This window comes from Enhydra lutris, unplaced genomic scaffold (assembly GCF_002288905.1).
Source record: "Enhydra lutris kenyoni isolate GAN:26980312 unplaced genomic scaffold, ASM228890v2 scaffoldscaffold82, whole genome shotgun sequence".
NCBI lineage: Eukaryota > Metazoa > Chordata > Mammalia > Carnivora > Mustelidae > Enhydra > Enhydra lutris.
The window spans coordinates 4,032,836-4,059,175 of record NW_019154166.1 but is presented as its reverse complement, the minus strand read 5'-3'; the positions used below and the strand labels follow the sequence as shown (position 1 = coordinate 4,059,175).

The window sequence follows — 26,340 nt, the reverse complement described above, 5'->3', positions numbered from 1 at the left end:
CGATCTGCAGACTCGGTATGGACAGGCTCAACACCAAGAGGCACTTCTTTTTTTTTTTTTTTTAAGATTATTTATTTATTTTATTTAGAGCATGCAGTGGGGGAGGGGCAGAGGGAGAGACTCTCCAGCAGACTCCACAATGTGGGGCTGGATACCCCCAACCTGAGATCATGCCCTGCGCGGAAACCAACAGTCAGATGCTTAACCTACTGAACCAGCCAGGCGCCCCACTAGGGGGCGCCCCAACCACCACGGAGACAAGGGGTAAATCCCCAGGGCCTCACCTTTCATGGGCTGGGGTGGGTGGGTGGGTGGGTTGGTTGATTAGTTTCTGAGTGTGGTGACAGTCCTTTTTCAACTGTTCTTGAGAACAAACGCTTTGCTACAGGATACTGAAAGTCTATAAAAAAAAGAAAGGCCTTTTATTAAGAAATGATTCGCTCTCACAAACTGATGGGAAAAAATAGTAAGTACACACAGACACTGAAACACACACACACACACCCCTAGCATTAAGGCCTCTTGAGAAATCCTCTGGAACCACAGGGGTCAGGACTGAAAAATCTAGAACCACTGGGCCATAATCCCGAATGACCACACTCAACGGCTTTGAACATGGGCAGCCCCTTCCATGAGGTGCCTCGGGCCTCACCACTCCCCATTGACCCCGATTCACCTGCTTCACTCATCACTCCACCTGCTGGCCCCCGCGGGACCTTTAGGTTTTGGTTTCCATCCCAGATGAACAATACCAAAAGCTAACATGTCTTTAGCATTGACCGTGTGCCTGGTTCTGTTCTAAGTGCATTGTACATATTAGTTCAGTTTAGCCTCAACATGACAATGAGGTAGACACTAATATTCATGGAGGGTCCCATCCTGCCGGGCACGCTGCTGGCAGTGGAGATGCCGTTGGGAACAGAACAGACAGATTCCCTGCCTTCTCGGAGATTTTGTTGGGATGTGGACACGCACAGCACATGGGTAATTCAAAGAGAGTCAGAAGGTGTACCTGAGAGGAAGAAAAATCAAGTGGCGTTTGGGAGGTGCAGATGGTTGGGGAAGGCGGTGTGCTGTCATAAATGGAGTGATCAGTCCAGGCCTGGCCCAGAAGGTGACATTTGAGGATGATGAAGGATTAGGAGAGCATGCTAGGCAGAGAGAGGGTAAGAAGCTCACCTAGGGGCACACAGCCAGCAAGTAGCAAAGCTGGGATTTGACCCCGGGCTGGGTCCAGAGCCTGGCTTTTAATGACTACAGTATAGAGCTCAATTCTTGCCCCTGGGAGCCTCAGACTTTGGGGGGAAGACAGGCTCTGAGCAGCGTGGTTCCCGGAGAGCTGGAGTAAGGGAGAAGGGACGGACACAGGGTAACAGGGAGGGCCAAGGCTTTGGCTCTGAAACTTCCGACCTCCTGTCCTGTCCTCCCCAAAGGCCAAGATGGATTGGCCCCCCTGCTGTCAGCACTTTCTTTTAATCTCAGGGTGGGTTCTTGGAGCCGGCCCCCCCACCCCCACCCTGGCCCCTCCTCCCTCCAAGTACTGGGGTGAAGTGGCCACAAATCCTCTAATCCGCCAGCACCTCGGGGACCGTCTCCAGCAGCAGCCGGCCCTCGGCGGCCAGGAGACCACGTCCCTCCCACCCACCGGCCCAGCCACCGCTGCCCAGCCGGGCTTGCGCGGCCTCACCCATGGGGAACAGCAAGAGTGGGGCCCTGTCCAAGGAGATCCTGGAGGAGCTGCAGCTGAACACCAAGTTCACAGAGGAGGAGCTGAGCTCCTGGTACCAGTCCTTCCTGAAGGAGTGCCCCAGCGGCCGCATCACGCGGCAGGAGTTCCAGAAGATCTACGCCAAGTTCTTCCCCGAGGCCGACCCCAAGGCCTACGCCCAACATGTGTTCCGGAGCTTCGACGCCAACAGCGACGGCACCCTGGACTTCAAGGAGTACGTCATCGCCCTGCACATGACCTCGGCGGGCAAGACCAGCCAGAAGCTGGAGTGGGCCTTCTCCCTCTACGACGTGGACGGCAACGGGGCCATCAGCAAGGGCGAAGTGCTGGAGATCGTCATGGTCAGTCTCTGCCTCCGCATGGCGGGCCTGGGCTCTGCCGGGGTCTGGGGTCCTGGACACAGTGGGGGCGGGGCTGGCCAGGCGAGAGCTGGGGGATGCAGGCACTAGGGCTTCCGGGCTCCAGGGGCACGGGGTCTCCAGGACACTGACTCGAATGGAGGCTGGTCACTTCCCCACAGCTTCGCCTTCCTCCTAAAGAAGAATCTGCGTATTTCCTGTTAATTACATAGTGTTTCCTCCCTTCCTTTCCTTCCTTCCCTCCTTCCCTTCCCTTCCTTTTCCTTCTTCCCTTCCTTCTCTCCTTCCCTCCCTCCCTCCTTCCTTCCTTCTTATCTTCATTAAACTGTCCTCCCAATGGCAAAAATACATATTCTTCCACAATTCATTTTAAGTACATGTTTCCAATACAGAGTAGAAAGAGGCTAACTTTGGGGGCCATGAAATGTGGGTTCCCAGTCCCCATGGTCTTCATTGGCCGGGGCAGGCAATTTCACCCCCCGGGCGTGGCTTCCTCACCCGCCAGCTCCGCGTTCTGGACTGAGCCACAGGCTCCTTGCTGGCCTGCGCTTCCAACACACCCTCCTCCTGTCCCGACTGGCCCCGCATCAGATCATTTGTTGTGGACTTTAGGGGTCTTAGGAAAAGTTTTATTTAAGAGGTAAGTGATCTGTGAAACGTGGCAGTGTATGAAGCAGTGCACTGGCATCGCCCTTAATCCCCCCCATCTGGAGGGAGATACTGTCAAACCTGTTGCTGTTTATCTTCCAGCCTTTTATCTGTATATAAATTTAAAAATAATTTTGGAACTATGACCTTTTTTCAGTTGCTGTTTTATGTTTTCGCTATGAAGATATCTTCTTGTTCAAAACCATCTTGAACTACGGCTTAGCATTCCGTCTCATGGAAGGGCCATAATGTTACTTAACCAGCTCTGTATTTTGGACAATTGGGACGTTTCTGTTGTTTTTTTTGTTTTGTTTTGTTTTGTTTTTCCTGAGGTCATTTGTATTTCCCTTCACTTGGTCTCTTTTCCTGGCATCTCTGAGCACCCCCCACCCACGTCCTTGCCTCATTCCCCTAATTCTCTTCCCGGTAAGAGGGGAGAATGTTGTTTATGTTTTATCTCATCTTTTGGTGCTTTTGTACACCTGCTTGTGTTTGCATGGTTCTCCCCCTGATGAGGAGAGACCACGGACCAAGAGACCAAGACCAGGCTGCCAAGCAGGCAGCCTGTGGGCAACAGACTTGGCTAGGGTCTCCCGTAAAGGGCGGGAACGTCACCTGCATCTGGGCACACCGCACCCCAGACTGGCAGGTGGTCAGGGACAGAGAACACGACCTCAGAATCCCCTGCAGGATGCCAGACCCAGCAGCCGTCTAAAGCCGGTGCTCCCTGAGGAAAAGGAAGAGGAAGGGGAGGGGCAGGGAAGGGCAGGACCCATAGAACCCAGGGCTGAGGCAGCGCAAGGTGATGCCCAGGCTCTGTAATTCACTAGATCACAGGCTCACAGCCCCGGGAGTCCGATGTTACGGGTTCTAATCCCAGCCCTGCTGCCAACTAGCTACCTGGTCTTGGAAAAGTCTCTGGGGCCCAGAGGAGGGACCAATGGCTCCTTCTCCCAGACCCTGACCGTCTGTCCTTGGAGTCAGAAGGCAGACAGGAGCAGGCAGGCACTCCCAGGGTTTAGCCCTCAGGCCTGTACAAGGTTCCCCTGGCTCAGGACCGAGAGAGGCATTAGGGGAGTCACCCCCCTGCACTTTGTTGCTGGGCACGCCCGGGCTCTGAGCGCTGCCAGCCCAGCCTGCCACCCAGAGCCACTGGTTTTGCTCCTCTTGCTATAGCATGTGGGGGGGCGGGGGCTGGTTTCACAGGCGTTCCTACCACTGCCTGAGTATCCACAAGCTGCCCCCAACTCCCACCCAGCACGCCTGACCGCACCCCGAGCTTGCCCCCACGCTGAGTGTGCAAGTTGGCACAGGCTCAGGACCACCGTCTGAGTGCCCACTCCAGCCTGGCCACGCCTGGAGTTACTGAGCTGGTGGGATCCTTGTAACCTGGAGCGAGGAGGGCACACGGAGACCCCACCTTGCCCCTCGCCCTTCCCCAGCCCCTAGGATGCCCTCCAACGGTGTAATCTGAGAATGAAGGTTCTAGAACCAGCCTGCCTGGGTTAGAATCTCTGTTCCTCTGCTTCTAGCCAGGGAGACGTCTAGCCGGCCGATGTGCCTCAGTTTCTTCATCTGTAAAACGGGACTGGTAATATCCACCTCATAAGGCTGCGGCAGGGGTGACATGTAAAAAGGCTTAGAAGTGTGGTGTGGGTTAGGTGTTCGATGAAGTTTAGCCGTTATTACCGCAGGGGGACCCGGCTGGACAACTGAGGCATGACCCGGACCCCGAAAGCCGGCTGATAGTCTAACACTTCCGGGCGGTAGGGTTCAAGATAGCGGTTCCCCAGCTGCCACCGTGGGGGCTGCTGTGGAATCATCATCGTCGTCATCATGTTTCTTACTCTCGTTTTTTTAATAAAGGGGAAGTAATGTGTCTATATGGGCAGGAAATTCAAAAGGTACTGAAAGGGACAAAACACCTGTTAGCAGCCGCCTTCACCCCTCCACCCCATTCCCTGTCCCTTCTGGGGATCTCAAAAAGACAGGTGGCCCGACCCCACTCCCCTCCCCCGAGGGGCAGCCTGGGGCCTGGGTATCTGCATTTTAGCCTCTGCCACTGAGAGGGCAGGTAAGGGGATGCCCGGCCCCTGATGCTCCTTCTGATAGTTTCCTCTTTCTTTGGTGCAGGCTATTTTCAAAATGATCAATCCTGAGGACGTGAAGCACCTCCCGGAAGATGAAAACACACCAGAGAAGCGAGCTGACAAGATCTGGGGGTTCTTCGGAAAGAAAGATGATGGTGAATTCTTTCCCCTTTCGCAACCTTTGGTTTTACAGTCATAGGCTCTTTCCCGGAGACCCCAACGAGACTGGTCCTCCGAGGGCCAGTGCCCGGGCAGGACGAGGGACACTTCATCCCAGCGTGCACTGAGGGGCTGCCTGAGGTCCTGGGGTGCCTGGGGTGGTGGGGTGGTAGGGGTCAGTAAGCAGACAGGCCAGCTCTGCTGCTCATGGGGACCAATGCCACATCCCCTTTGCTCTTCCAAGTCCATCACCGCCTGAGCTCTCTGGGGCAGAGGAAAGGCCCTGAATTCTGGAGCACTGGGGAGGGGAAAGGCAACTTAGAACAGCGTCAGCGTCCAGGGAATGCACTGGTCAAAAGTCAGGACCGCAGCTCCGTAGGCTTGCGTGCACGTGTGCTGGTGGGGCTGGAGGCACAGCAAACCACTTTCTGTTTAAACGGATTGCTCATCTGTCCTAGACGCTGGGGTGTACTTTACTTGGTTACCAGAGTGCTTTCTACATAGCTGGGACAAGGCAAACCTCAGCCCGGTCTGCGTCTGGATTAGCATCAAGTACCAAGGAAGTGGGATCTCAGTTTTACCTGCTTTCACTTCAGCGAGTTAGTCTGGGTCCCCCTGAGAAGCAGGGAGGTTCATTGAAGAAGGGCCTGGGGGTGGGGGGGGGAGCGGGGAGGGAGCTGGAGGAGGCTGGGAATACCCAGACTGCAGAGCAGGTGGGACCCTGGGCACAGAGAGAAGCAAGGACAGAAGAAGAGTTGAGGCTCCCACCCTTGTGGGAAAGCTTTGGCAAAGCCCCCGGAGGCATCCTCAAGCCCCCTTCTTCCAGGGGCCAGCCTGTCTCGGTCAGCTGCCTTGGTCCGTCTTGGACTGGGAGCAGCCCGTGGGGAGCTGTTCTCTTCCTGAAAGTAGCGATGGATTCCAGAACAAGGCAGCTGGCCTGCTGGGGCATGATGGTCATGGCCAAGGCAGAGAGGATACTGTAGAGGGGGGTGGGGTTAGGCGGGGTCGGGGGCAGCAGTGCTGCAAGCTCACATGGCCATCAGGGCCCCCGGAGGGTGAAGGAAGAGGAGTGGACAGGAGCCCTCTGATGTGGAGGGACTGGCCAGTCATGGACAGTGGACATGTGGTCTGGTGGCTTCCTGCTGGTTGTTGCCACGCAGGGAATATGAAGCCTACTGGGGCTTCATCACCTGGTTCTCTAACAGAGAGGTCGGAGGGAGATTTTGAACATCTGAAGTGTCTCACTCCAGGACCTACGTATTGGCTCCTTTTGTGAACTTGGGGGCTGGCCTGAGCAGGACGTTAGCTAAGGGCAGGTACAGATGGCCTGGGTTCCACTAACCTGCCGTCCAGGAAGAAGGCTGAGAAGCAAGGAGCTCACTGTCACTGGGGCCAAACCTGGGGGAGGCAGGGGAGGTCTGGGCAGAATATTTAAGGAGGCACTCATTCTCAGCTGCTACTCCTGGGCTCGCACCACCCTGAAAGTGAGCACTTCCTTAATTTTTGCTGGGTAGGTGTAGTAGTCCCTGCCCTGATATTACCCCCCCCAATACCTTGAGGACCTTCCCCTCCTCCTCCCTTGCAAACTGTGGCACCCCTGCCCCCCACACTGGCTCTTTAACCCAGATCTGGCAGGTGTCGGATCCACTGTTCTACTTGCTAACCTGAAAACTGACCCAGGTAAAAGTCAGAGTCAAGGGAGACCGGGAGACCAGGAGACCGTTGGTGTGTGGTGGCTGCTGTCTTCAGATGTCCCCTCTGGAGACGATGCCTCACTCCCCAACTGGGCTCTGACTGTGGGAGTTTCAAGCTCTGTGTGAGGTCGATAGAGCAGCTGGGACTTTAAACCCAAATTTCACTGCCCCGACCAGTGCTGGACCCCGGAGGGATTAAGGATATCCAAGTGGAAATCCGGTTGGGTTCAGCTAAGCTTTGTTAAGCTTCTACTATGTGCAGGCACTGTGAGCATCGCCGTAAGCAGAAAGGAGCACCTGTCTCTTTCCAGAGTTATTTGGACATGCAGCTGTCTTCCCCATCAGACCAAGAGTTTCCCCAGGGGCGGGGGCTTTATCTCACTCCTTCCTGGGCCACCCCCTGCGGTGGCCTCAGCCCCCAGCACAGTGGCTCTGGCACAGAGAAACTGTTAGCCCTATGCTGGGAAGGGGGTAGAGAGACTGCTCTCCACAAGCCAGGCTCTCCCTGGACCATGCGGGACCCCTCATTTTTCAGTCCCTAGTGCCCGGATGGATGTTGTTTCCCCTCCTCCTTATCCATAGAGATTGTTGGCTCTGCTCCGTCCCCCAGAAGTTCCCCCCAAAACTCCAAGCTTCAGCACTAGGGTAAGAGTCAAAATATTTAAGAACCTGCGGGGGCAAAGGCACGGACCAATCAGAAGAGGTCATCACAGAGGTCATTAACCCTCTAGCTGCTGGTTGGTGGGGAGGTCCAGGCGTCCTGGGGAGGAGCTGGGGATGCAGGGGGTGGGGGGTCGGTAACCCTGGGAGGACACCGAGACTCAGTGTTTTCATAACAGATACCTCTGCACTGGGCACCCTGGCCACTGTCAGCCTCACCACAGCTTGAAACAGCTGATCCTGACTGCGACCTTTTTCCCCCCAATGCACAGATAAACTTACAGAGGAAGAATTCATCGAGGGGACCATGGCCAATAAGGAAATTCTGCGACTGATCCAATTTGAGCCTCAAAAAGTGAAGGAAAAATTGAAGGAGAAGAAAACCTGATGTCCACTGCTCAGCCCCGCCCCCACCCCTCCACCCGGCACAGAAACCCCTCTGAGCATTCGAGCACGCTCCAGGGGCCAAGGGGGCTTCCTAGGCCTTAGCGTCCCTCCCATTTTATCCCACCACCTCCTCTCCCCTGCCCGCAGCCCAGGCCTCCATGATAATCCCAGGATTAGGTCACAGGAGTCTTCAGTATCACCCCCCTGTAAGCTCCTTTGTGGGTTGCTGGGTAAGCAGTTTCCAATAAATGCGAGAGGAGCTGGGCACCCAGCTGACCGGTCGTTCTTGAACTGGAAAAGGAGATGTTTTCTGATGGCTCAGCCTCAGAGACAAGGATGAATTGCCCCTGCAGTCATAGGCCAGGGTGGTGGGACTGAGGTGGAGACTGGAGGCTGCATGGGGTGGGGGTTGGGGAGACCGTGGACCTAGAAGAAGCCACTCCAGGCGGTGTGGTGACCCTGGAGATGTGCCAAGCGCTGCGGGAGGGGCTGGCTCCTTCAAAGGGACAGGGAAGGTGTTCCCGGACACACCGAAATTAAGGCCCAGTGGACTGCTCATGGGGGGGGCGGGGAGTACGGTGACCCAGAGGGCAGCCCACACAGAGACCCTGAAGCAGGAACGAGCATGCCCAGTTCTAGGGTAGAAGGCCAGTCCAGCCGGAGAGCGAGGGAGGAGCCTAGGAAGGAGCTGAGGGAGGAGGGAGAGCCAGCTGTGAGCTACCTCTAGAAAGTAAGCAGGGACCAGACCATGCCAGGCTTTTCTGCAGCCCCTGGAAAGATGGGGGGTCCTCGTGGGGATAGTGGATACCATTATGGGGTTTGAAGTAGGAGGGACTTCTCTTTGTGGTGGAAATAAGTCAGAGAGGAAAGGCTGGGAGCAGGGAACCTGGAGACTAGCTTTTATAATCACCCCAGGGGTCCTCAGTGGAGGGGGGCGCAGACGAGAGAGAGTGTGATGGCTCTGGAGATAGTTAGAAGGTAGCATCTTCCTGAAAGGCTGCAGGAGGAGAAAGGAGGAGCGGGATGGCACAGGTGTGTGTGGTCCGGGTGCTGGGTGAATAGAAATGCCATCTACCAAAATGGGAAGGTCAGGGTGGGTCCCTGGTTTCAGGCGGTAATGGCAGGTTCAGATTTGATATGGTGGGAGAGGTGGGGGTGCTCATTTTAAAGGTGAGGAAAAGGAGACCCAGAGACAGCAAGTAGTTTCCCCAGGGTGAGCCAGCTAATAAGCAAAGGTGGGCCAGGGCTGCCCACTGGCCTACATCACCTTGTCAGAGCTCCAGAGCTTGGGACACCTTGGAACATCCCCAGTGGGCTCTCAATATCCCTGTTCTCATTGTTGTGAAGGCCCATCTACTCTCCAGCCTTAAGTTCCAAAAGGAGGTCAGAAAAATATATGGAGGTCCCAGACACTTCACTGAACTATATGCAACCGCCCCCCCTCCCCGAGGCAGGGGAGTCTCCACTTGTGAGTGTTGGGGGTGATCCCCCTTCCTCCTCCCTACTAGTTTGAGTTTGAAAGCAGAGACACTGCATAATAACATTGTGGGTCTATGGTTCAACGAGAGACATAAAGGGGCCACTGGATCTTCTAGGTCCAGTAGAGAGCTCAGCAGTGCTAATGCGACTAGCATGTCTTCTGTTAGTTTGGGGTGGCAGGGCCACTCGGGCCTGTACAGCTCTAGGGTACTCTGTGGGAAAATGCTCAGAGAATCCAGAAGCAGTGCAAAGTCCAACTAGACTGAAGAGAGGGACGTGGAGGTGGTGTTGAGCTATGTCATCAGGACTCTTCCGGATCCAAGGGACGGAAGACCCAACACAAACTGCTATGGCACAGATAGGAATTTATCGACTCATGGAAAAGAAATCCCAGGAGTAGCACTAGCTTTAGGTCTGGCTTAATTGAGGGGCTCCAACAACATTTCAGTGTTCCTCTCCATTTCCTGGTCCTGCTCTTTGCCATGGTGGCTCCATTGTCAGGCAGGCTCTTATGGTTCTGGCAAGATGGCCACCAGCAGATGCAGGCTTACTTCTTCATGGTTCCAGCATCAGAAAAAAAAAAAAAAAAAAAAAAAAGAAAGAAAAGAAAAGAAAAAAATAAATGGCTTTCTGTTGAGAGTCCCAGCCGGAGTTGGGCTCTCATTGGCTTATTGGCTCTCATTGGCTCTCTCATTGGTGAGAGACCATCTCTCAGTGGCTCTCATTGGTGATGTGCCCATCCCAATATCTGATGTCAGGCGGAGGTCCTGCTGGCATTGGCTAAGCAGATTTTTGTGGCCAGCCTTGGGGCTGAGGGTGGAGTTGAGACAGCTCAAACATCATGAACTGGGAGTCAGGAGATGTGAGGTTCCCAAGAGGAAAGTTTGGATACTATTAGTATAAAAGGAATAGATTGTAAAAATAGAGGTCCATTCTAGGGACCTTGGGGGAAGTCACTTCATGTCTGAACTTCTGCTTCCTCACGCACGTGTAAGCTCCAGGGTGGAAATGGGTCTGTTCAAGAGCAGTAACCCAAACTGCTCTCCCAGGATCCAGCCTCTTGTGCAGTGACCCCTTGGTATGTCTTAGCAATCCTAGGTGGTGTCCCCAACAGAGTCACCTGTAGGTCCATCAATGCCAGGTGCCATTGTTATAGCAGACAACACATTCTCACCACAACTGAGGCTACAGTATTTCTGAAGTGCCCGAGCTACGTGCTGGGCTCCTGGTGAACCTTCTTGGTTATAATTTATGGTTTGGACTACAGGGAGCGCCATGTGTCACAGAAAGAGCTTTTGTCATTGTCTCCCGGCAATGGCTCTTTTAGATGTCATCCGTGGCTTCCCTTTGCTCACAAGGGCTCAGACCTTGTCCATGGAGCCACATGGGGACACAGACACTATACTGACCATTCCACCTCCATTTCTGTCCCTTGGAGGCCACACAGATTTATCAGATGAGCCCAGGGAAGGTTCATTTGGGATGCCCACCCTTCAGGAAACAAAACTAAACTAAAAACCTCTGCAAAACTGGACCAAACACACCTGTATCGATTATCGCTCAGAGTTGTGAGAATCAAGTCTGTTTTTAGGGTAGAATTTCTGAGCTATATATGTCACAGGTGGAAAGACCTGATTATTTGGACTTCAGAGCATTGTGAGTTTTTTTGGCGGGGGGTGAGGGGGATTTCACCTAGAAATTTTCTCTGATGTCTTCAACCCTGATCACATATGAAAACTAGTCAGGTGGCTATGGCCCTGAAACACAGGCAATAGAAAACCAACAGATAAATTGGACCTCGTCATGACCAAAAGCTTTTGTCATCAAGAGAGTGAAGAGACAGCTTATACAATAGAAGGAAATATTTGCAAATTATGTATCTGATAAGGAATTAAAATCCAGAATAATCAAAGAAATTCAACAACTCAACAACAACAAATATTCATACAACCTGATTTTTAAAAATGGGCAAAGAGCTTGAATAGACATTTCTCCAGAGAAGACAAGTCACATTGGGTCAATGATCACATGAAAAGACACTTAATATTTTTAGTACCAAAGAAACTCAAATTAAAACTACCCTAGCTATCACATCATACCTGTTAGAATGGTGATTATCAAAAAAGTAGAAAGTAAGCATTGGCAAGGAGACGCGGATAAATTGGAACCCTCATGCATCCTTGGTGGGAATACAAAATGGCACCGCTGGTGGGGAGAACAGCTTGGTGGTTCCTCACAAAAGGACCGTATGACTCAGCCGTTCTCCTTCTAGACGTCTATTTGCCCTAAGAATTGAAAATAGAGGCTCAAACAGAATCTTTTGCACACTCATGCTCACAGTGGCATTATTCACAGTAGCTAAAATGGGGAAGTGACCCAAGTGTCCATCAATTGGTGAATGGATGGAAAATTTTATCCATACGATGGAATATTACTCTGCCATAGAAAGGAAGTTCTAGTATGTGCTTCAACACAGATGAACCTTGAGAGCACTGCTCTGAGGGAGATAAGCCAGTCACAAAAAGACAAATACTATGTGATTCCACTTATGTAATGTGTCTAGGGTCGTCACACAAGGAGGCAGGAAGTACAATGGCGGTGGCAAGGGGCTGGGGTGGGGACATGGGGTGTTGGTGTTTAATGGGGACAGAGTTTCAGTTTGGGAAGGTGAGAAAGTTCTGGAGATGGTTGGACAACAGTGTGGATGCACTCAATGCCACTAAACTGTAGACTTAAAAATGGTTAAAATGGAAAATTTTGTGTTACATCTATCTTACCACGGTAAAAAAAAAAAAAAGAAAAAGAACAGAATCACTTAAGAGTTTATAAAAATACTAACGCCCAGGCTCCTTCAGACCAATTCCGTTCAGAATCTCTGGCTCAGGCCTAGGGGTCAGTATTCCTAGAAAGTTCCTCAGGGGATTGTCATGCCAGGATTGAGACCCGCTAGGCCAGATCTTCAAAGCAACAAGTGGAGTGAATGACTGAGACGGTGGTTGAGATGAGGGGAGACATTTACCTCCTGCCCTTTTGACCTCTGACCTCTGTCCCTTACCCCTCTGCCCACTCCTCTCTGTCCCCAAGGAGGCTTAGTGCCACAGCCCTTTCTTCCAGTCCTGTCGGAGAACAGCGCACCAGGTTCTCCAGGGCAAAAGAGACCTTTAGCAGCAGTGCAAAACATGTGTCAAAGAATCACCCAATACAAACCAAGTTAAATAAACTTGTTACTTTAATGTTTAGCAAGACAAGAGCAAGCGGTGTGTGTGTGTTTCTATGTGTGTGTGCACGCCACCCCCATTTACCGAGTGATGAGTGGGGAGGATTATATTATATATTTACAGATGCTTTGGGGGTAAAAAAAAAAAAAAAAAAAAGTTCCATCGCCTGAGGCCAGGTAATGAACTCTGGACAGCATCAGATGTTCCCGAAGACATCTCTGTCCTGTGTCACTGACAAGTGTGTACTGAGCACCGACTCTGGACCCATTATGCTGGATGCAGACTAAGAACACAGCAAGACCCTAGATCTCTAGGAGCTAACGGACCTGGCTGGTAAAGGCAGGGACATTGAGAACAAGGAGAAATTAGAAGGACACGTACTTTAATGATTTAACTAGGGATAACCTGGGCACCGAAATAAAACTTTGCTTGGTTAGTCACTTGCCTAATGCTTCTGCTTCGGTTTCTCCTTTGGGAAAACAGAGCTGGGACTTGGGGCGGGGAGAGGGCCAAAACACGCAATCACCAAGAGAAATCATATTTTGGCGCAATCGCCGAAAAAGTAGAAATTCACGCCCAGAAGTCCATGATGGGTGAGATAACAACATTTTCAATAAAGTCAGGATCAGACTCTGCCTTTGCCTGAGCTCACCTCGCTGGTCTTACCCTCACCCTGGCCTTGTCCTAATAAAAAGTTATCTTTAGAAATGGCCCATCTGCGGTAGCTTGTGGATTTTAGTGTTTAAAATGTCGTGTTAAAAATATTACCTATCTCGACAATGGGTTGTTGTTTGTTTTTTTTTCCCAATGCTGTTTTAAATCTGGTACCTAAACCGAGTTCCTCACTTGCCTACCCTAGTGCCTGCCCTGGAGTGGCGTGTCCTTGACCATGGAGTTTCCAGGTGAAATTCCCCAAGTAGGACTTAATTCAAATTACAGATAATGCATACCCCACGGGAAATACTTCCACAATAAGATTATTCTTGTATCGGCAATGCCAATGTAATTGAGCACTATGTATTTTAACTGCTAAACCTGGCAACCAGACTTGTGAGTACCCTACCTTCCCCTCCCGCTGATGCAAGGCAGGATCTAGTCCCATGGCAACAGACCTGCCCGCCTACATATGCATTTTGCACACTCTAAAAGCGACACTCCCAGGTGTTAACGCGTGTTTCCCTGGAATGTTCTTTCTGTGGTTTTCCTTCGCTCCCAGCTGTGCTGTCTCTGTCACTGAACCTGACCCTAATGCCCCAGGCCCTGCTCAGCCTCCAGAGCACCGTCCACGACGGGTCTGAAGCATGAGACACCTGGGCATGAACTTCCTGCCAAAGTGGGCATGGTGCGTGGGGGAGACTGATGACTCTGCACCGTCCCCTACCACCGGGGAGCAGAGCCGGGGCAGTGGGCCTCCAGCCTAGATCTCGCTCTCTTCAAGAATCTCCTCCATGGTGTGGGTCAGGGTGAAGTCCCCCTCGCTGCTCTCGGATACGCTGCTGCCCCTTGGCCAGGCTGGGTGTCCCCGTGGGGCCCGGGCGCCCCGCCCCCCGAGGACATGCACAGACAGGTGCAGGAGCTGCCCATCACCGCCCGATGAGGTCTGCAGCTTCTGGAGCGTCCCCGTGCCGTCCGCCTGGGACAGCTTCTTGGGACATTTCCCCAGGAATTGGAAGTTCTTCTCCAGGACCCAGGCCCTGCAGCCTGAGTGGCGGGCGAGCAGGAAGCGGACCCAGTGCTTCCGCAGCTCTGCCTTCACCTGCGGAGGGAGAAGAGGGCAGGTTACTGTACTGCGGGCGGCAAGGGACACCTGCCTGGTGGACAGGTCGCCCCCCCGCCGGAAGACATGGGTGGCAGCAGTGAGCAGGAGGGAAGAGGGTTTTGCTGTCCGGAAGTTAACATTCTGGTGGGTGAAAGGGGATTGGAAATATCACCCACTCCGAAAGCCAGATGGAAGCCACGTGCCTTCTCCCTTTCAAGCCTCTTTCCAGGAGAGCAGAGAACTGGTCATAATAATAATCATAAAAGAAGTCACCATAGTTAGCAGGTCCTGGGCCCTCACCAGGAGCCCTGCAAGCCCAAGGCCACACTATACGGCAGGGACAGCCATTATTCCCATTTTACAGATAAGAAAACTGAGGCCCAAAGAGCTACAGTGGGTGAGGCACGGCCAGAGTCCAGATTTTTGGACTCCAAAGTTCAAGCAGGTCCGTCTGGGACACTTAATGCTCTCCAGGTGTCCCCAGCAGGGTTAGGGCTGGGTTCTGAGACCCTTTGACGCATCCCGACACCTTCTCCGGGCCATCTGGGCTGCTTCCTGCTCTCCCTACTGGGGGGTCACAGTGCCTATTTGCCCCAGTCACTACATGCCCCCCCATCACATAACCAGAAATCTCCGGGGGCAGCAGGATGGTAGCCCCAGTCTCACCGGGACCTGGAGGGTGGCTCCGGAGACGTACCTCTCCATTGGCAAAGCAATACTGCAAGGCCACGAGTAATCCCTGCAAGGAAAGGAGGAGGTGGTGTGACTCAGGACGAGACTTGTCTGGGAGTGGCCTGCAAGGTGCAAAGGCCCGCCCCATCCTAGCAGTACCGGGGAACAGGCAGGCAATGATATTGCTATAGCGCGAACTAGAGTTGGTCACACTGGTTACGTTAACTTGGACTTCACTGGGATCTTTTCTGACTTTGATCCCCACCAAGCACCAAGCAAAGTGCCTGCTCCTTGAATTGCATCCTTTCCTTTTGGGAGCTGATCTTTCCTACTCCCTGGGCTTCTAGCAGGGCTGTCAGTCACGGTCCCCATGTCCTAGGATGGCCATCACCAGCACAATCAGCCCAAATGGGCATGGGACCCAAGCAGGGCCAATTTGAGTTCACATTGCAGACAAAACACTGGCTGGAGCATCCGTGTTCTGAAGGCTTGACTTGCCTCCAGGATGGCTCCCATCCCTGCCACCTTGGTGCTGGTTGGTGATGGGAGGCCTGCCTCAGTCTCCCCCACAGGGCTGTATGAGTGTCTGGGGACATGGGAGCTGGCTTCTCCCAGAGCAGGTGATCCAAGGAAGCTAGGTGTAAGCTAGAACCTTGATGACCTGGCCAAAAGCCACACACCTTCATGTCCACAATACCTCAACAGTCACGCAGGTCAGCCCTAGTCCCTGTCAGCTGGGACTCCACAGGGCCATGAGTACCAGGTGGCGAAGATACTTGGGGGCCATACTGGAGACTAAGTAGCACAATTCATTGCTTACTGAGGTCCCTTCATGCTGTCTTCTGGACAATTCTTCCCTTACATCTTTGCCTAAATGATTTCTCAAAATCCAAGTCTTAGCTCAAATATCACCTCAAAGAGAGGTCTTTCCCAACCACTCAATTTTTGGAAGCCTCTCCAGTCACCGTGAGCTGTGAGCTCTCTGATTATATCCTCCGTGGCCCCACAATTATATTGTTATTATTGGTCAACTTGGGTTCTTAGCTGTCCCTCCCCGCCCCCGCCCCACCCCAGCAAGCCTGGCATCTTTATCCATTTCCATTCTCAAAACACCTGTGTTGGGAAAGGTGAAGTAGGGGGATACTCTTCTTGGTGTGGGAAAGATTTTTCTGGATGCACTGTCAACTGCCAGGAGTCTGGAATCAAAGCTGCTCTAGCCAATGTTTGTTTTCCAGTGTTTCCTGACTCCTCTGCTTCCCGATGTGATACCCAGCTGTGCTAACCCACGTGCCATGACATCCCCCATGACGTGAGCAACTGTGGCCCCTGGGCTGTGTGTCTAAGGTACTGGGGCTCCATATGTGTGCAGGACCCAAGCCCTTGAGTGTCTGTGGGAGGAACCTCGTGAAATGCCAGGACTCACAAGGAAAGGACACATTTCCAACTGAAGAGTGAAGGTCACAGGGCAGGCTGACTCTCCCATCTCTCTTGATCACGTTTCTCTCACCCCCTGTGGCCAGTAAGGGAGGTTTGGTACTGGGAAAGGAGCTGAAATTGTAAAGGAATTCCATGTTGTCCTGGGGGGAAATTCTTATGCTCTAACGGAAGCTTGAGATCTTACAAGCTGGCTATCCTGACATCAGTCCCATGTTTGAATTCTGCCCACCAACACAGGGTTTTCTTTCTCTTATGCATCCTTTATTCCATGGTGAAAGCTCCTGAACAGGGGCAGGGTGGTGCGGGTTTACCACTGTCACACAGACAGTCTCACTGGAGGTTCCCAGCCTCCATGGACCATCAGAAGTGTAGTTTCTCTTTGCCTCTGGGCAAAGGAGTAGAGAGTGGAAGGAGTAGCTCTCATGTGTCAGGATCCCCACGAATGAGTTGGCTAAAAGAGGAATCCCCATCACAAACGTGTTTTTTTTACTCCTTTGGGTTCTTGGTTCACTGTTTTAGGAGGCTCCTGGAGTCTGGGTAACACTGATTCTAGATAAAGGGAGTGTGAAGGGAGTGGTCCCACAGAACAGGTGGCTCTCACTCCCTGTGTCACCACCTCCTTGGCAGTCTTCTCCAAAGATCCCTTGACAGTGAAATTCTCTAAGCACGTGGAAGAGTGAAGGAACCTCCGAGCAGCAATGAGAGGCAGCCTGGGGTCCGTGCCAATTCCTGCTGATGCACTGAGATATGACTCACCGGATATGCTCCCACGCTTCTGCCCATGCATGCTCGGCTTGGTGGCATGAAGGGGAGCAGGGCAGGGATGCTGAGAAGGTAGGAGGCTTCCGTCCATGCACGGGCTCTGTCGGTGTGTTTCCTGGCTCAGTCTGCAGAGCAAACCCTGGGTCCTCACGTTCTTCTGTGGTGCATGGTGGTGGGCGGAGCTCTAGCTGCAGGACCGAAGGATCCAGCATGGCAGGTGGCGGGGGGGGGGCAGTCTCCAGAAATAACCCCCGGGATCTCTCCCCTCCCTGTAGGCATATGCTAACCTCACATGAAGCAGTGGACCTTGTTTTCCCTCCTCATGAATCTGGGATGACCTTGTGACTCCTTCTACCAGGACATGGTGGAAGCGACATTCTGGGACTTCCTAGCCTGTGCCGTAAGAGTGTTGGAAGCTTCTATCTTTTCCCTCTTAGAACACTGGTCTGGGGAGGCTCTGAGGTTCCGGCTGCCAGGCTGTGAGATACCCAAGGTAGAAGGAGAGGCCACGTGGAGGAGAACCAAGATTCTGTGATTGAGCACCTCAGCTGAGCCCCAGCCAACAGCTTAGGTCAATGTCCAGCCATGGGAATGAGTCATTTGGGATGTTCCCAAAGATGGGATGTTCCCAAAGATGTTCTCATTTGAGCTTTCAGATGTTTTCAGCCCCATTCAAGAATTGCAGGTATCAAAAGTATTGCTCCGCTGAGCCCGGGTGGTCCAGCTTATAGACTTATTAAAGATAACTACACGGTTCCTGCTTTAAGGCATGATGCTTTGGGATAATTTGTCACATAGCGATCAGTGGGAGGACGGAAGTAAGCTCTCTTGCCAGGGGAGTCTGATAGGCTGATTCTTTTTTCTTTTTTTTTTTTTTTTAAAAGACTTTATTTATTTATTTATTTATTTGAGAGAGAGAGATTGAGAGAGAGAGAGAGCATGAGCACAAGCAGGGGGATCAGAAGAGGGAGAGGGAGAAGCAGGCTCCCAGCTGAGCAGGGAGCCAGACACAGGACTTGATCCCAGGACCCCTGGGATCATGACCTGAGCTGAAGGCAGACGCTTCACCGACTGAGCTCTTTCATTTCCATTATTGTACTTTGCAACTCCAGAATTTTTCCAGATTGGTTCTTATTTTATAATTTCTCTCTCTGTACTGAGATTTCCTAATCAATGAAGCTTTGTCATCATACTTTTCTTTAATTCCTTAAATATAGTTGCTTTCATCCTTTGAACATATTTTTTTTAAGATTTTATTTATTTATTTGACAGACAAAGATCACAAGGAGGCAGAGAGGCAGGCAGAGAAAGAGGGGGAAGCAGGCTCCCTGCTGAGCAGAGAGCCCTATGCGGGGCTCGATCCCAGGACCCTGAGATCATGACCTGAGGTGAAGGCAGAGGCTTAACCCACTGAACCACCCAGGTTTCCCTGAACATATATTTTTTTAAGAATTTTATTTTTAAGTAATCTCTACACACACCAGGGCGCCCGACTTCACAGCCTTGAGATGAGAGTCACACGCTCCGCCAGCTGATCCCGCCAAGCCCTCCTGAACATATTTATAATAGCTTCTTTGAAATTCTTTGTCTGCTAAGAGACCTCTCAGAGATTTTCAATTGACTGCTTTTCTTTTTCCTAATGATAGGTCACACTTTTCTGTTTCCCTGCATATCTCATACATTTCTCTTTTCTTGTTCAAAACCGGACGTTTTACAATCTGATCTCCTACTCCCCAGTCCCTGGGTGGTTGCTGGTGTTTGTTTAGTAATTTGCCTGGGCCACTAGCTCTGTGAAATTTTTCTCCCCTGTAGTGCACAGTCACTGTTGTCTGTGCTCATTTCAAGAATTTTTGGTTTTGTGTTTAAGTCTGAATTCCCGCCCCTGTTTATAATAGCTTAACGATTAGTCAATGATGGGTCAGAAGTTGTGCTCAACCACCTTAAACCAGTAAGGCTTCCAGACTCTTTGACAATGGATCTGTGCATGGTTTCAGGGACCCATTCCAAGTTCAGACAGTTTATAAGTCTTCTGTAGCTTTTACTTTCCACCTCCTGTGTTTCCCGGGTGTGTGTGTGCAGGAACTTGTGTTCAGCCAGCGATGCGCGGCTATTCCTCTCGTCCCTCCTGAGTGTGTAAGCAACCTTGCACATATACACAAGCCTCCAGCCCACCAGAGAGGTATGTGAGAGATGATCACAGCCCATGACAGGTGTCTCATTCTTCAAATCCCACTTGTTAAACTTCTGACTAGCTTGCCAGGCTGTATCTCCCCATCCCCCGCCCCGCCAGGATCACCATCTCAGGCTGTGACATTTTCATTCCTCGATTCTTTGCCAATGAGATCACTACTGTGTCTGACAATGGCCGGGGTGTGGGCTTTTTCTGCTCCCTGATGGATCTACATCAAGTCAGCCCCTTTCGGCAGTGAAGCTGCTAGTTTTTACTAGAACTTCCTCACTGATGGAGAAGAGGTTGGGACAAGGGCATTCCAGGCTATGCCAACAGACCCCACTGTTCTTACTCAGATTTAATCATGTTTCTTGAATAAATAAATAAGTTCTTCTCAACCTTTTGTATGCCTTTGTCTGGTTTGAGGGCCCTCAAGTCATTGCTGTTAACAATTCTGAGTGATTTTATTGCTGCTTTTCGGGGAGGGGATTGGCCAAGCGTCTCTCTCCTCCATTCCATAAGTCCTGCCCTATTCTAGCATTTTAAGATCATTAGCCCCAAGGTTACCACCATATGGGGCCTCTGTAGCTGACACTGTTTGCAGTGGTCTCTCGCATTCATGGCCTTTGCTACTGAGCCATGTATTTGTTTCCCTTGTGTGTTCTCTCCTTCTGTCCAGGCTGGGTCTGGGATTTCCTTTAATTTGGGGGAGGGGGTGGAAAGAGGGAGAGAGAATCCCAAGCAGGCTCTACACGCAGCATGGGGCCTGATACGGGGCTCGATGTCACAACTCTGAGATCATGACCTGAGCTGAAATCAAGAGTCAGATGCTTAACTGACTGAGCCCCCCAGGCACCCCTGGGATTTGCTTTAAATTTTAGAATGCAGCAGAAGTATCACTGTGTGAGTTTCAGGCCTAGGCATTTAGAAGGCCTGGAAGCTCCTGCTTTCTTGGGAACTCTGAACTGCCATGTAAGAAGCTGAGCTCCCCTGCAGGACAGAGGAGGACCCTGCAGTGAGGGAGAGGCCCTAAGACAGTATGGAGCTGAAGGACGTAGCTGGCAGTGAGAAATGAAGCCCCAGAAATCTGACCCAAATCATTCCACTCCAGCCAGCCCCAGCCATGTAAGCCTTACCAGCTCAGGCATCAGACGTAAGAATAGTGACGCACCTTGGAAATTTTGGCTCCAGCAGGCATCACGTGGAGCAGAGGCGAGCCATTCTTACTATGCCCACCTGAATTTCTGGTCCCCAGAATAAGGAGGAATAATATAAATTATTGTCATATAAGCTACTAGGTAATGGATAACTATTTAAGGAATGGATAACCAAAACACCCAGGTCAAGGAACCACAGCTGGCCTCCTGGTTCTAGTTTCAGCTCCCTTCCACACATCTTGACACAACTGTCAAATTTCAAGAGGCTCCTGGTCTCCACGCGCTAGATCCTCCCAAGTTGTACTGTGTTCCAAATATGTCACCTGAAGCATAGACAATGTTCACTGTGCACAAAGCCCTGCAGAGAACCCAGCAAAAATAGGCACAAAATAAAAGGCTTCTTGTTGACATTCACCGTTAATATGATTGTGAGTCACACCAACTATTACAGCCCAGGAAACAGACCACTTTTCCCTTCATAGTCACTGAGTCATGCTGGCAGGATCAAGGCAACACTTTCCGTCTACACACCCTTCTCATGCCGAAGACCGTAATGCCATAGAGCCTGCCAACACAACAGCTTTTTTCCCATCTGTGGGCTTTCTCAATTCTCAGCCTGTCTGGGTCAAGGGCACTTGGGTTTCTCCAAAGCAAAGGGATCCTGGTTCAGATGCCTACTTACATGGAAGGAGCTCAGAGTCAGCTGAATGAAGAGTCGTATAAGTTTTGAAAATCCTTCCACTTGATCATCAGTGACGAAAGAAAAGAGAATCTCATGAACACCCAGCAGAGGAATAAGGACCAGTGTTGACTTTGCCAATCTGCAAACAACAACAAAAATTGTCACCAGGGCCACATTGGGAATAGGTGATGTTTCCTGCTCTTCTGTGCATGACTTTCTTATAGCTCTTACCATCCTGATACATGGCTGACCTTCCAGTTTGTCTCCTTGGTGACATAGTGAATGCCTCAATGGCCAGTGTGGTCTTGTTTACTGACGTACCCTTATACCTGACTCTTGGCAGATGCTCAGAAAACATGAATTGAGTGAATGGATGAGTAAATAATGAATGGATGGGTGAATTCTCCTATATAGATTATGAGATTCCTCTAGATCTTAGTATTTTGACTGATGGATAGATTTCCATGTGCCTGAACGTCACCCTAGGACACCACACCCTCCTGGGTTTGACAGATTTCCTATTATCCGGCTGGCAGGTTTTTTCTCTTTTCAGGACTTCCAATATCAGTGCTTTACTGAACCTGGGAAGGGAAAGCAAATGATGTGTCTGGGGTCACATAACCACTAAGGGGCAAATCCACTGGAAGTGAGTCTTGTGACTTCACACTCACACCCTGCACACTCCATGCTGAGCTCGACTGTCAGTCCCCATGCTGCCCCTCAGCCCCAAAACGGCAAGGGCTGCAGGAAGTGAGAAACTGATCCTCTTCATAAAAGGTGCTGTGTGGAAGCTTGCTGTTGTATACACTCTACATAAAAAAGACAAACATTCCTTTGTACCACCCACATGCAAAGTGCGCAACTGGAGCACAAACATTCCATATCGCATACCGGTGGTTCCAAACATGGTTTACCATTTGGTTTCCTTAAGGAATTTAAAAAGATGGGTAGATGATAGATAGATGAATAGAGAGACAGAGAGATTGAAAGATAGACGGAGAGATGGATGGATGGATAGATAGATGGAGAGATAGATGGAGAAATAGATGGATGGATGAATGGATGGATGGATAGACGGATGGATGGATAGATGGATAGATGGATGGATGGAGAAACAGATGGAGAGATGGATGGATGGATAGATAGATGATAGATGGATAGGTGGATGGATGGCTAGATAGACAGATGGAGAGATGGATGGATGGATGGATGGATGGTTGGATAGATGATAAATGGATGGATAGCTAGATAGATGGAGAGACATGGAGAGATGGATGGATGGATAGATGGAGAGATGGATGGATGGATGGGTGGATGGATAGATAGATGATGGACGGATGGATTGATGGATGGCTAGATAGATGGAGAGACAGTTGGTGAGATGGATGGATGGGTGGATGATAGATAGATAATAGATAATAAAAGATAGTAAATAGATATAGCTAGCTTGCTCCCTTGGCCCCAGTGTCAACCTCCTGAGTCAAAACTTCGGGCTACTGGGTCCTGGGAATGTGAATTTTTAAGGAGTTCCCCATGGGATTCTGATAGGCAACCACATTTGGGAATGACTGCTATTTCACTATTGAGCTGCTTCTTAATTTAAAACTACCTGCATTAGCAAAAGTGACTCATACCCAGGGTACAAACAAAGCTACTGTCTTGTATATACACATGGGGGAAAAAGAGTTTAATCCCTAATGACTTTTTAGCTTGAATCACTGTCTTAAAGGGCCAGATTTGGAGAAGTCTTCCCCTGTGCCTACTACCCGTCCTCCCCCCACCATCACCACTGAACCCCTGGAATTAAAGAGGTAGGAACGTCAGCAGCTCATGGGCACCACCTTCAGGAAGGTTTAACTGTGTGCAAGAGAAAGTGTTTAGTACGGATCCTACATTCGTGAGAGCCATTCAAGTGTAAGGTTCTCAAAGAAACGAAAACCTCACCTTGTGTTCCTGGCTTGGCCTCTGCAAGTGCCTGAGTTTGCAACCTTTGCTCTGGGTTATCTGGGTTTCAACGACACATCCTTCCATACTTAGATACAGATGCACATCTTACCATCAATTAATTCTCGGGACCATGCTATGACATTATGGGTTTGAATAAGCTCTTTATTTGGGGATAATTTTGGATCTGCAGAAAAGTAGCAAGCAGAGTACGGAGAGCTCCCACATAGGCTTTCCTCTGTTTCCCCTAATGTTAAATCTTGCATAACCATGGTACACTTGTCAAGACAAAGAAGCCAACATTGGCACGTGACGAATAATGATACTCAATTCCACTTGGATTTCACCAGTTTTCCCACTTAATGTCCTTTTCATGTGCCAGAATCCCACATTTAGTGTGAGACGATTTTTTTTTAAAGAGTGACCATCTTTTGATGAGGCTTTGGGCCGTTTTCATAACCGCCAGCTCTCCAGATGGATGTGAAGGGATTCCCCATTCCTGATCTCATTCTAACTTCTCCTTAGACATAACACCATGCATGTCCTTGTTCAGATGGAAAATCCATAAATATCTATGGTGTTTACTCATATGAACTGTATTTATGCTTATTTTTCATCTATAGTCATCTGTTTGTTTAAATTGTTTGGTTTATGGCAGTCATTCAGCAATCCAACAAATATTTATGGAGCATGAGACAGTGCAGTGGGAGAAAAGGAGCTGCAGTTAAAGGCAGTAGAGCATAGTGGCAATATCCGGGCCTGGGTTCAAATCCTGGCACCACCAGTTACTCGCCATGGGGCTTTGGGCAAATTATTTAACCTCTCATCTGTAAAAATAAGGATTATACTACTAATACTATAATATGAAGTGCTGAAACAATTAAAAATTATTATCAATGATAATACAATGGACAGTGTCATTGGAAAGATTACATCATAGGTGGCAAGTGCTGAGAATAATGGTTTCTGAGGCCTGATGAATGATGGATAGTAGTTAGCCATCCCTGTTCTTAAAAAGAAGCCATCTTTGCCCTTAGGTTGCTTACAACCTCAGTGACTTTGATCGATTTTCCTTCCCTTTGTGACGTCTTTCGTTTTTGGTTGCCCACCAGAAAGTCTTTTCAGAAAGGGCTCTGGGGTTCAGCGAGCTAAGAAATTATTCTCCTTTATAAATTCATCTAGAGCTCTGCCCAATGCACCGCATGGGATGTTAAGACCGGTCCTGGAGGCGGACAGCTGCCTGGGTTCTAGGAGCCCCAAAGAACAGACAACTCTCGCCACACTGAGCATCATTGGTTCCTGTGTGTCCTCGTTCCAGGGGCCTGGCGCGGCTCTCCCACTCTGGGCCAGGCAGGTGGAATGGTGAAAACCCAGAGACAGGCCTAGGACTGTAGGAGGTTCTCCAGGCCCCTAGCGACTAGATATATTTGGCAAGACCTAGATATATTTAATTTAAACGTTTCTAAAATATACTCGCGGGAGAGGGTGCCAAATCTTGAGAGCTACATTCTTCAAGTCCTCAAAATCAGGGAGAGGGGGAGGCAAGGCCTGTTTCTACCAGAGTTTGGACAAAATGCACCAGCACCCGTCACCCCTTCCTCCTCACCCTAGCAGGGGGTGACAAAGGAAAACAGAACTGGAGGGGGACCAGGAGGTAGAAGAGGGCAGTGTGAGCTGGTGGGCTGGTTGGGGGGAGGTGGGCAGGTGACCCACTGGGGTGACAGAATGTAGAAATGTGAGTATTTTCTGCTTGCAGAGAAAAATAGGCAAATGCACTCATTGATGCTGTAGGATTTGCCAGCCTGGGCAGAAAAATAAGGTGGCCTGGTGTGTCCTTAGAGACAGGGCCCCATTTTTTTCTAATTAATGAGCATAAGCTAATCCATTGTACTATACTCTGGAGAAAGGGTAAGTCAACAGAAAACAGATGCCAACCAAAATGGGGGGAGGGGATCACAAAGAAGCAGCCCCAAGGAGACCCTGGGGAATGAACCCTGATTTCACCAGGCAGGTGGCATTATAGATAGGGAAGTGGTGTTTCTCATGGTCAATGATCTTTCATACCAACCTCTCTGCATTGAGGACGTGATTGCCAGCAACATTCTGGTGACTGCTTTGAGTTTCTGAATTCTTTGTTGCCAAGTGTGCTAAGAGTGCAGGCACTGGAAGGAAACCTCGCCAGACCCCAGACTTTCACAGCCTCGAAGAATGAACAATTGTACAGTCTGGTTTATACATCAGTCTCTTGTGAGTTTAGCTGACATTAGTCAGCCCTCCAAAGTCTCAGCCACTTGAGAACACTGATAAGTTTATACATCAGTCTCTTGTGAGTTTAGCTGACATTAGTCAGCCCTCCAAAGTCTCAGCCACTTGGGAACACTGATAAGTCCCCAGGTGATGGCAAACTGGCCAAAATGAAGTGTTCTACCCAGGGAGGCCTCAAGGTGGGCCATGCACCCAGGCTCCTCTTTCAAGCTTTATCCTTGAACAAGGGTGCAGGAAGGGAAAAAGAACCTTTCCCGATAGGTTTTATATATCAGACAAGTTATTCCTTCTCCCCCCAAAACAGCTGTCCTGAATCATTGCTCAGCCGTGAAAGTCCCCCCAGTATCTTAATTTAGGCTTCCCTAGATCACAGCCCCCAGTGAGGTATGCACACTTTGGGGCTATGCAAAACAATCCATTTGGCATTAGAAGAAAATACAATAAAGAAAGATAATCAAAGTTCTATGTATTGATTTTTTATCTATCCTCTATAATTTTCTATTTTTTATTGTATTTTATAATGTCTATCTCAGTTCAACAGATCATGTATATATACGATGAGGGGCGTGCTCAGAATTTCTTTACTGAGAAAGATGCATGATCAGGAAAGTTTGGAAACCACCATCTTGGGTAACTCCAAAGGAGATCCTGCAGGAGGGGATACTGGGGCTGCTTAGAAACACAGCTGCCATGGCCCAAGTGGAAAATGCCATTTATTTCACTAGAGCATGTGACTCAGCCAGTGGTCCCACACTCTGTGTATCAGAATCTCTTGGGGGAAGTCTATAAGAAGTCCATGTGGCAGGCTCCATTCCACACTTACTGAGTCTGAATACCCAGTGGAGGGCCTCGGGAGTCCGAGCTTTTGGCTGACTGTTGGGTGATCCTTACAAGCAGCTGGAATGGAAAGCTACTAGAGGGGTGCTGTGGGTCTGGAGCATGGGGAAAACCCCAGTGGTACATGGTGGCCTTGGGGTGGGGGCAGGGCAGAAAATAGCAGGGTGCAGGCTCTCAGTCTGCATGGAAAGTGGTGTCTTAGGATTTGTGGGCTCCCTGTTTGTGTCTCTGG

General features: G+C 50.4%; 2 protein-coding genes across 2 annotated transcripts in view; one reads left to right on the top strand and one right to left on the bottom strand.

Moving 5' to 3' along the window:
• Positions 1–1,629: 1,629 nt before the first annotated feature.
• On the top strand, positions 1,630–7,993 carry LOC111161107 (recoverin). Its single transcript, XM_022524591.1, has 3 exons — positions 1,630–2,070; positions 4,870–4,981; positions 7,612–7,993. Exons 1-3 carry the CDS (start codon positions 1,690–1,692, stop codon positions 7,725–7,727), a joined length of 609 nt encoding a protein of 202 aa, XP_022380299.1. The 5' UTR covers positions 1,630–1,689; the 3' UTR covers positions 7,728–7,993.
• A 5,847-nt stretch (positions 7,994–13,840) lies between these two features.
• Positions 13,841–26,340, bottom strand: part of LOC111161106 (glucagon like peptide 2 receptor) — a 41,061-nt gene continuing 28,561 nt past the window's right edge. Inside the window, exons 11-13 of the mRNA XM_022524590.1 lie at positions 21,063–21,201; positions 14,880–14,921; positions 13,841–14,179 (exon numbers count right to left, since the gene is read on the bottom strand). Of these exons, the coding sequence (XP_022380298.1) occupies positions 13,841–14,179; positions 14,880–14,921; positions 21,063–21,201 (520 nt within the window). The remainder of the gene's footprint in view (positions 14,180–14,879; positions 14,922–21,062; positions 21,202–26,340) is intronic.